The sequence below is a fragment of the Anneissia japonica genome, unplaced genomic scaffold (genome assembly GCF_011630105.1).
Source record: "Anneissia japonica isolate Jap-2015-1 unplaced genomic scaffold, ASM1163010v1 scaffold3945_len365852_cov175, whole genome shotgun sequence".
In the NCBI taxonomy this organism is placed as follows: Eukaryota; Metazoa; Echinodermata; class Crinoidea; order Comatulida; family Comatulidae; genus Anneissia; species Anneissia japonica.
In genome coordinates this window covers 174088-185246 of record NW_022684590.1, presented here as the reverse complement: position 1 = coordinate 185246, position 11159 = coordinate 174088, and the positions used below count along the sequence as shown (strand labels likewise).

General features: G+C 34.3%; 2 protein-coding genes across 2 annotated transcripts in view; one reads left to right on the top strand and one right to left on the bottom strand.

Moving 5' to 3' along the window:
- Positions 1-6009, top strand: part of LOC117107231 (vacuolar protein sorting-associated protein 35-like) — a 17886-nt gene extending 11877 nt beyond the window's left edge. The window contains exons 16-17 of the mRNA XM_033248857.1: positions 3182-3325; positions 4214-6009. Of these exons, the coding sequence (XP_033104748.1) occupies positions 3182-3325; positions 4214-4393 (324 nt within the window). The 3' untranslated portion in view covers positions 4394-6009. The remainder of the gene's footprint in view (positions 1-3181; positions 3326-4213) is intronic.
- Positions 6010-7559: 1550 nt separating this feature from the next.
- On the bottom strand, positions 7560-10785 carry LOC117107256 (NADH dehydrogenase [ubiquinone] 1 beta subcomplex subunit 9-like). Its single transcript, XM_033248884.1, has 4 exons — positions 10656-10785; positions 9764-9906; positions 9217-9272; positions 7560-8077 (listed from the first exon to the last, which is right to left on the bottom strand). The coding sequence occupies exons 1-4, from the start codon at positions 10754-10756 to the stop codon at positions 7928-7930; spliced, it is 450 nt and encodes a 149-aa protein (XP_033104775.1). The 5' UTR covers positions 10757-10785; the 3' UTR covers positions 7560-7927.
- Positions 10786-11159: the final 374 nt, after the last annotated feature.

The following is an 11159-nucleotide window of genomic DNA, read 5'->3' as shown; positions in this document are numbered from 1 at the left end:
GCCATCAGCATGTACATCATAAACAACGCACTGGATCACAACACCATGGTGGTGAACCAGGAAGCAGTTGACGGCATTCTGGGATTGGTGTCCACTCTGGTTAAGGATCAAGAGGATCAACCAGAGGAACCGGTCAGAAATTAATTTATTTTCTTTTATACTTTAATACACTTTACATTGAACAGGGCAAGAACCAACATGGAATTAAACTCGTTATTTACAATTCTAGGTAAAAAAATGTCCTGTACTCATTCACAAAGCAAAAACACCCAGAAAAATCTTACATATTTGCAAACCTTTCTTATTAATCATAATAATATACATGTGTCCCCAGAATTATATGGCTGTGTTTGTGGGAAGCAAATTGTTAAGGGGAATAAAAGGCCTTATCCACCCTTATTCAAAATAACTTAAAGATAAGCAAAAGGTTTTTTTGGCTGTAGTTTTATACCTCCATGCATAAGGACAGTGTATTTGTGCCTTGATGACTGAATACACAGTGTTTAATGTTATCTGCTCTATGCAGAATAGTCCCATTCCTAGGCATTTGGATCTGCATAAACCAACTTCTGGCAGATACTCATTATATACCTACTTGTTAAAAATGAAATTAAAGGGATTTATTGCTTTATGAATTTTTTTTTTTTTTTATTTATTTATTATTCAGGATGACCCAGAAGATTTTGCTGAGGAGCAAGGCATGATGGGAAGGTTTATCAATTTACTCAATGCTGACAATCCGGACCAGCAGTACCTGGTACGTGCAGAAGCAGACTTCATGCTGCGTTATTCTCCCTTAGCTGGTCCAGTCCATATATTACACAAGAAAGCAAAGCTAGGACTGAGCCCAGTAAAGTACTGTAAATTATGAGACAGCTAAATGACAGCTTTTTGGACCATTTCTTCTAAAAGGGAGCTTTTGCTTCATGTTTCTCATTGGTAAATGAGCCTTTCGGCTAAGCCCCGCCCCTTGGATATTGTTGCTAAGGCCCCACAAAACAATAGTGTTAAAACATAGGCAAACATCTGCATTTGTGGGACACGCACATATCCCAAGGTCTGTTCTGATTGGTCAGTTGTTAAGTTTGATTGACACTCTGTAAAGGTCCTATTATACTAAGCAATGAATGATAAATTGGAAACCAATTATTTTTTTTGGTAAAAATACTTAACACATTTTCATCCTTTTTCGCCTGCAGATTTTGAATGCAGCGCGGAAGCATTTTGGTAGTGGTGGTAACCAACGTATCAAGTTCACATTGCCGCCACTTGTTTTCTCCAGCTTTAGACTTGCAGTAAACTACAAAGAACTTGCAGAGGAGGTGAGTAATCTCTGCGTTCTATTGAAAAGGTGTATCAGTTGTAGCCATCACAGTTTCAGTTTTTTAATTAGTACTGAACTCTTGATTTTCTCATGATGAAAGAATATTATTCTCTCAGAGTTTTGTGAAGATGCTTACTTCAAATTTAAGACTAAGTTTGGTGTAGGTTTATCTGTAAAGTGCTATTAGTGTTTTTTTACTTTATACGCTATAAGACTAACACGGCTCTATTTATTATATTTATATTTTAAGAATATGAACTAGATGCCCAGGAAATGGCACTTCCAGATTGTAAAAGCAGTCTTCCCGGAGAAATGATGAGCTTCTTTCCCCTTCTTTTTCAGGATGACAAATGGGAGAAGAAATGCCAGAAGATCTTTGTCTTCTGCCATCAAACAATCAGTGCTCTAATAAAAGCCGAACTGGCAGAGCTCCCTCTGCGACTATTCCTACAGGGAGCCCTCACGGCAGGCGAAATAGGCTTTGAAAATCATGAAGGCGTTGCGTATGAGTTCATGTCACAGGTTTGTAGTTTTGGATTTGGTGTATATAGTTGTGGTCAGTGGTTAAAATGTTTACAATCTTATAATTTCTCAATTCTAGGTTAATATTCTGTCAAAAATGTGGCAAATACCTGTTACATTATAAGCTTTAAAATGATGGGTCATTTACTGGAATCAACTTACAATTGCCAAAATTATGAGTAAAAGTATTAACTTCTCTGTACTAAAGTAGACAATACTGCCACATTCGTATGCTAATTACTCTGTTAACACTTAGCAAGTTTTGGGATCACAAGCCTGATATATGTTTGTGGCATGATATCAGCATGCCCATGTATGGAAAAATCACATATTTGGTCATAGAAGGTTTGATATTGTTAAATATACATAAAAGTTCACATTCAATAACAATTACAATATTTTACACATATAATTTATAATATCAATTTAAATACAATTTATACAATTTAATCTCCATTGACTTTTATAAACACAGGTTATACGATTACTTCATGATATACGGTAACTAAGGTCTTGATGATTGACTTTTGTAAACATTTCACTTGCTGTTTTGTAGGCTTTTTCACTGTATGAAGATGAGATAAGCGACTCAAAGGCACAGCTTGCTGCAATTACACTAATCATTTCAACCTTTGAACGGATGAGCTGTTTTGGACAAGAGAACCACTCACCTCTCAGGACGAACTGTGCCCTCGCCGCTTCAAAACTACTCAAGAAGCCTGACCAGTGCCGTGGAGTCGGTATCTGCTCACATTTATTCTGGTCCGGAAGAACAACGGAAAATGATGGAGCTGAGGTGAGACAGGATGTTTATTTTTACAACATAATTTTTAGGTTTAATATGACCTTGTACTGATTTTTATGCTTTCTTAAGGGCGTTTTTCAAGGGAGGCATTTATTTTTTCTTTTTTTTTTTTTCTTTTTTTTTGGGTGTAAAATGGATACGTACATACTCAAATAAATGCCCCTAATTTCACTGTAAATGTGTAACCACAACGCATACTTACTGTCAAAATATATTATTGCGTGATCATAAAGACTTATTGATCCTAATCATGTTAGAAAAATGTAATTCTACTATAGTGCAACATTATTGGAATGGCATTTATTTTAAATGAGGCTCTGGAGGGGACGTTTGTTCGAGGGAGAGTTTATTCAAGGCGGGGCGTTTATTCAAATAAGTACGGTACTTGTTCCACTAGCTGTCATCGTGTTGAAGACACTTGGCCGTCACTGACCATGAGAATTTTTGACATGTACACAGAAGCCACATTTCTAATGTTTCTATCCTATCGGATCATTTTACGTGCATCGTTTACATTTGTTCCCTGATAGCTTCAAGATGGTAAGCGTGTTGCAGAGTGCCTCAAGAAGTCATTGCGTATTGCCAACCAGTGTATGGACAACACTGTACAAGTACAGCTATTTGTAGAGATACTCAATCGTTATATATACTTCTATGAAAAAGGATGCGAACAGGTTAGTCAAACTGATGTATCAAGCTACCTCTTTATAGTTTTGCAAGATTTAAATAATTTCATTAGTGAAGTTCCAGGGAGGCTATTGTTTTTACCGTGTTGTTCTTCATGTTGTTGTCAGGGTCGGATCCAGAGATGTCCAAAAGGGAGGGGGTGGTGGAAGTGGGGGGATCGAGATAGCAATACCCTAGGGGGCATGCCCATCACGAAATTTCTGATTTCTAGATGACCGAAAATAACCTCTGAGGTCTTTTGGGCGATCAATTTTTTTTTTTTTTTTTATTTTGACATTTCAAAAGGGGAGCCCGGGGTCAGGTCACCACCCTCCACCCCAAATCAGCCTCTGGTTGTAATTGTCGTTCATTTGTTTGTTACCACGATAACTAAATTTTGGTAAATCTGATTGGTTTAAAACTTCTACTTATTAATTCTCTGAGAAAAATCACACCATGGAGAAAGTATGCTTTTACTATGCAGTGTAAAAGGAGCATTTCTAATTTTGACTGATGTTAATTTATTTGGAAAAATAATGATTTAATACATATAGCCCAAGATTTATTACATTTTTAAAATCTGTATTTATTATCCTAGTATAACTGTATTTCCAAATGAAACATTCTTGGGTTTTTTTTTGTTTTTTTTGTGATATTATTTTCTGCATAATCTAAATCCTTTATAGGAAAATATAATAAACCTGAAATGATATGGCAAATCATTTTAGATTAATTGGGTTTACTAGTATATGTTTTTTGAATAAGATGTGCAATTCAAGATGGTGGACAATTTTGTGACTACAGGAGTGAAAGAGGACTTTGTACATCATCAATCAAAAATACCACCAAAAGTTAGTACAGAAAGATAATTTATTGATCTAACCATATTTTTTCAGATTAATGTTCAACTGCTAAATCAATTGATAGAGAAGATTCGAGAAGACCTACCAAACCTAGAGGAGAACGAGGAGACAGAACAGATCAACAAACACCTGCAAACAACATTAGAACACATTCGAATGCAACAAGAAACACAACATGACGATGGACCATTGTATGAAGGAGTTGTACTCTAGAGGGTGACATTTAAATTTTAACATTCATCAAGAAATCCTTTTTTCTCATCTATGTACTCTGTGTATTTCCCATTCCTATATGTGTCTTAAATAATTCCAGTATTTTTTTTTTTTTATTAAAAAAAAGAATGATTAATTTTCCAATGAAAATATATATATATATATTAATCAATTTTGTGTTTTTTAATCTCAAATCCATCTGTTCTTTCTTAATATGGGACATTCTCGATAGTTGTTTCCAGTTTCCCAGTTAAAAATTTAATATTTATCTGCTTAAATTATATCATCATCCTGCAAAGCAATGTGCAGATATTTTTTGAAGAGATGATAAATTTCCTTATAAATTTAATGAATATTATCATTAGTTGGTCTCACATCACTTCATGGCAGATTTATCCAGGCCCTGCTAAATTGTTTAAAGTTACAGAAAAAAATTGGGAGAAAAATTACATTTAAATTTTTAGTATGAGGAGTGCCATTTGCTGCCATCTAGAAGTGCTATGGATATAAAATGTTGTAACGTGGTTGGGGTTGAAGTGATCTGGGCATTCCATCTGTAAAATTTACATTCTGGGCCCCAAAATTCCTTTGTCCACCACTACAGATATTCTTGCGATTCTATATAATCAAATAAACTGTAGAGCAGTTTAGCTAGATGGTAAACCCAATCCAGCTGAATTGACAGCTCAAGTGGTTTCGGGGACTCTTTCAACATTATTTAATTGAAAAATGCTTTAACGGAGGGTTTGTGGCTGGTATTATGCCGGATCTGATGTTTACGTCAAGCTGAGCGCCAATCAACAATTTCCTGTCAATTACCGGCCATTTTTTTGACGTGACCTGTCAAATACCGATTCAAAATGTTCCAATCAAATTTCAAACAAATCTAATAAATTCTGACTGACAGACTTTTTTGCTATGTATGTGATCTAAATATTTTGTTGTCTGAACAGATAAATATATTTTAAATTTGTGATGTAAACCCTAAGAAGATATTCCGTAGGAAGAAATGTGTGTTAACCTAGGATGGAAGTCCATAGCATATAGAACAATGCAAATCCTCTGATAAATTTTACACTATAAAGTATTGATAATGCTATGAATGTAAGAATGAAAGTTATGTGTTACGATCTGATTAAAACAAATTATAATTCAAGGTTATCAATGTGATAAACTTGTGATGTCATTCCCAGTAATAAGTAGGCCTACTACAATAGTTCCTTGGTTTGCAAGTATACTAAATTGATAAAAATGTATTTTGTGTATTATTAATATTATATCAAAGGGAAAAGCTCTTAGTTTTAATTGCAATGTATTGTTAAGATTATGTATGGTGACTGTCTCTGATGTACCAATGTAGGTCTGTCTGTTTTTTACTTGCTATTATAATCATAATTAAGCGTAAAGACAGGTGCTGTATCCATTGTCTGCTAGGGTTTCAGAATGTAGCTTATAGAAAATCACAAATATTTAATAATTCTCTAAAAAGGGAAGCGATAACCCCTGACACGGCAACTAACTTCTCTGCAGTAATAATCTGCTAATTGATCACTGTTATATTAAGCCTTACACACCTGAAAATATGTATATGAAATTAAAAATATATAATAATACCACAGCGTTTACTTTTGGTTTGCTTTACTGTCTGCCATAATGTTTTTTAGCTGTCCTTTGTGGAAAAGGACACTGTGAGAATCTCCAGCTCTTTGCACATTGATGCATGACCACCAGTGGGTTCTAAGGAAATCTGTCAGTGGGTTACAAGTTTTAGATTCCCTCATGAGGGGTCAATGTCCTTGGTAGGGGGGGGTCACACAAATATCAGCCACCATGATTTGAACAAATGTTTAAAATATGCACCAACTGGGCCCCCTCATTTGATTTAATGGGGATATGAGCCAAGACGTCATCTAGTATACAGAGTAAAACTTGTAGTTGGGGAGAGATTTTTTTTTTTTTTAATGGTAAAACTTGTGATTTTAGATTCTTTGTTTTGATCAACAAATAGTTAAATTTTAGTACGATGACCTCATGTAGCATGTGATAACAGGGGCCATGCTTATCTCATAGGGAAATTGTCCCAGGCAACTTGGCGTGGCGGCATTCCTAGTGAGATGGTTGTTTGTCAGACATTAGTTTGTCGGCATTATTACGAGAATGATTTAATTTAAATGCATTTGATTTGAGGCCAAACATGCATACAATTATAGGATCAGGCAACGTTCACACGACCCAGGTTAATATGTTGACTTGTGAATGTGCTGAACAAAAAATGAAGGTTATAATTATCTTTGTTATAATTATTACAATATTATTGTTGATCAATACATGTATTATTAAATTAAAATAATTAAATATGTCTGAATCATCATGAGAATGCTTAACATTAACAAACATTAATTGCCTAATTAATTGCATCCTTTACTGAAAACAAAAAATCTGCTAGTAACAATCAACATACTGTAGTTTTCGTCCACTATATAAATACTTGCATTGAAAAACGGAGGGCAAACAACGAGCGCCGCAAGCAAACTTATGTTTAGAACAAAAACTCATTTTCAATGGCGTATCTAGCACTCTTAATATGGGGTGGCGTGGATTGTGGGGTGGGGGGGGAGAGAGAATGTGTGGAGGGCTCAATGATTAAGTGAAGGGCCACTAGCTTGCAAAACAAGGGGATATGAGGTGAGTTTTAACTACAGTACTTGAGTGTAATTATTTGTTTACTTCAAGCATTTCCAGCAGGGGTGTGCAAACCCCCTAGATACCCTGCTGCACATTTTATACCGCTCAATGTTACTTTTTAGAATATGGAAGAGGATTTCAAGCTAAAGATGGTAGGTGGCCTGCACACATGAATGTTTTAATTTATTTTGTGGGCAGCACCAAAATTGCTGTTGGGCTGATTGTACCCCACCTGTGATGTAAACAAACTGTCAAGGATCGGTATCCTTGCAAAAAACCTGACCACATAAATACGATAGGAAGTTGCTTATTAAACCTTAGCGTGAAAATTCAGCTAGGGGAAATGGTGAATTATAACTACCCACGCGGGGTAATTATCACAGTTTCAATGACGCCAAATTGTATGTAAACAAGCTACTGTTGCTATACCAACACTTATGGCATGCTCTCATGTGACCCAAAATAGCAGACAATAACAAAGTTGAATTTGAAAATTTTATTGTAGGAACATGTCTAGTGAAATTGAATGCAATACAGTATTTGTTGCTAGTCGGAGCCTAGCTGATTGAAAAATCCTCTCTATTTACACAGCAACAAATAATTATGAAATTTAACTACACTATTGTAATTAAAATTATGGTACAAATGTTCAATGACAATCACAAAATCTCAGATTACACCCTATATTTTCTGATAAACATTGTGTGCACAGGTATTTATAACAAAGTACAATAATAAAGTTTCACTGGGATTTGTGTAAATTTGCATTTAAACTTGAGGTACGAGGGAGAGCTGTAGCTGTTAATGTTATGTAATTTAATAATTTATTTACAGTAATTGTATTAAATCCTATGAATCTTTAGCCTTTCCTTCTAGAAGAGCCTTTTCTTCCGCTTCTAACTGTTCCCATCTTGCTTTCTCGTCTGCTAATCGCTTCTGACGCTTGGCAAAGTATGAGGGGTACATGGCTCTTTCGGTCGGATGCCACCAGTTTAGAACCTGCAGAGAAATACATAAGAAGTTACATCAACATTATATTCTCGGGAACCTGACTGGGGCTTGGTTTCAACCATCCATGTCAGAGTTGTTGGCTCCACTACCAGATAATATCTTTAGCTCCAACCAACAGAGGGAGTTACACGCACTCTATCAATGTTATCGATTTCAATGATTATATTAATGATGCTAAGCACTTAAGATGTTTGGTTAAGTGCTTGCACAAATTACTGAACTTGCAATTATTGTACATTTAAAGTTGGCTTTTTAGAGGTGCACATTAGATACTTTACAAGGTCAGGGTTTTACAAAATGGCATACAATATACTAAATGATTCAAATAACTTCATTTCGTTTTTTTGCCAGGATAAAATTTGATATTACTGTATAATATACTAAATGTTAAAATATTTCAATGGACATCCAAAACATTTAAACTTTCAGTGAGTTCATGGCAAAACTGAAATTATTACTTTTCCTCTCTTATTTCAATAATAAGTTGTCAACAAATAGCCCTCTTTACAAAATGGCATTATTATTAACGGCATAATAAAAACAAACCACATCATTATTAGGTACTTTGACCTGTACTGTATAATTAGGCCTAAATGAAATTGGTCCCCCTCGTTTACTGTAAAAAATTCTGGATCTTCCCATGAAGAACCAACCTTAAAGATAGTCACCCAACAAATGCGAAAAATTAAGAAATTGGCTAAAAACAAATTTCATTCTTCTAATCTTCAAATATAACTTACTAAAGTATACAAAGCAATACTGTACTTTATCTTTAAAGTGTTACATAGATTTAAGGAACATTAATTATAAAAGTTAACACTACAGACAATTAAATTGTTGAGAAAATTCAAATCAGCTTCTGCTTTGCATGTTTTCTTGAGTAGCTTTTCTACTTTTCTCAATTTTGACTTGCTAACTAAATATCATTATAATTACCTAAATATAAACAAATGTTTTTCTAATCTTCAATTTAAAGATTAAATCAAAAACAAAGGCATTATATTTTGTTATTGTTATGTACATGGAACTGTAAAATTAAACACTAGAGAAAACTAAATATAATCATTATTTAGCATTTTCTATATAATTTTAATGTATATCAATTTACATTCTGTTGTGATTCTTACCCAATCTGGTGGTGGGATATTCCTCTCATACCTTGTTCCTCCTGGTGAATCAATGACTGAAATAAAAGATTAAATTAAATCCACTGCTGTTTCATGTTGACTTACATAAAGTAATTTACTGTTGCTTCTTAAAATATTCAAATAAAATGCATGTTGCAATATTAAACAACCTTTTTGCAATATTAAACCTAGGTACAGTAATCTGTTTACAATGCATAAAATATATTAGTTTATTGTATACTGTAGTGCATACATCTTAAATGTATTAAATGCATAATGATAATTAATACATTTATAAATTAATGCATAATGATAATTAATAGTAATAATACATAATTAATGCATAATGATAATTAATACGAAACCTAAGAAGTAAAATAAAATTGCTATGGTATCGCTGACAGCTTTCAGTGACACTGATTGGTCAGTTTCTTCCGGAACGCATCTGGGACCATATAATAATAATATAATGACCATATATAGGCATACAACAGTTTTTTGTCGAAGAAAATGTTATAATCTAAACATATCTTGGTACAGTGCTTACATATATAGGGTTGCGGATGCTGTTTTTCCCAGAACTCATCCTCTCCTGCTTTTAGTAATTCCTGAGCTTTCTGTAAATTCTTTTCATTTTTGTGTTCATCAAATCTTGCACGCAGGACTGTTGCTTCGTAGCGGAAATCTGGCCTGAAAAGGAGTTAAGTTATTTGTTTAGAAAATTCAGGCTCCACTGGCCACAAACTATTTTAGCTCTTTTAATGAAAAGAACAATTTTTTGCAAATGAAACAAAAGTATAGAAATCAACCCTAAAGCCGGCACTCAATGCACCATAAGAAATTTGGCAGACGAATGCAATTCTGCTCCCTGTGAGCGTTGACGACGTGATTATCATTAAAAACGATCCATTGCGTGCACATCATGGTGGCATCATTTTTTTCCAGAGATAGAAATGCTTTAAACTCCAACTAAGGTATATTTGGCCATAGAGAGTGCATAATTTAGGCCCTAGCCTATGCCTGCCAATGTGAGCCATCATTCAGAGTATGAATTCGCCTAAAACTAGATAAAGCTATTAGTTACTGTAGTAGGGGCTACAAACAATAAAATTAAAACAATTTATTTCGAAAAAAACTAAGAAAAAAATTAGCTAAAATATTATGAAAAGACTGATATATTTTACAGAAAAATGTTCTTCCTCAATGGAACAACTAACATTGGTATTGCAATTTGTACACACACAAATACTAGTTTCTAGTACAAGGTCTAACCTAGGCTAGCCTAGCCTAGGCCTCTCTGATCCCGAAAGGGCTGTACACATTATCCTTGTGGTGTAACTCTCGCATCAACAGCACCATCAAAAAGCCGGTAGTATATTATGTCTCACTTAATAGACCTACAGCTGAAATTTACTAAAATAATAATATAAATCAATTACCTGTCAGTTATCCAAGATTCTAAATGTCTATATGATTTTTTGTACAGTCTAAGAACCTTTTGAGAATGACTTAAAAGTTCAAAACCTCCCCGAAACGACATCTTGGTACTTATTGTACGATACACGGCCGTCGTATGAATTATTTATCCACACGGCGGCAGCAAACAATCTGTAAGAGGGCGGCAGACCGAAATCTTTGAATGTCAGAATTGTATCTAACTGTACTGTATTGTATTATGATGATCAATGATTCGCCTCATTATGCTTAAATTGATTAAATGAGAACAAAAATATTTGATAAATTTTCAAGATTGGCTCATAGCTCTTAAAAGTGGAGTTGAATAGCTTGGTAGCTAAAGGCTTCCTTCCAATCCCAGATGATTTTCATCATCAAAAACAATCACAAAATTTTCAAAACAACTAACATTTTTTTTTATTGAAAGTTAACGTATATTCAATCATTTTCCTCATATAGGCCTAATAAATTGATCAATTGATACTGGG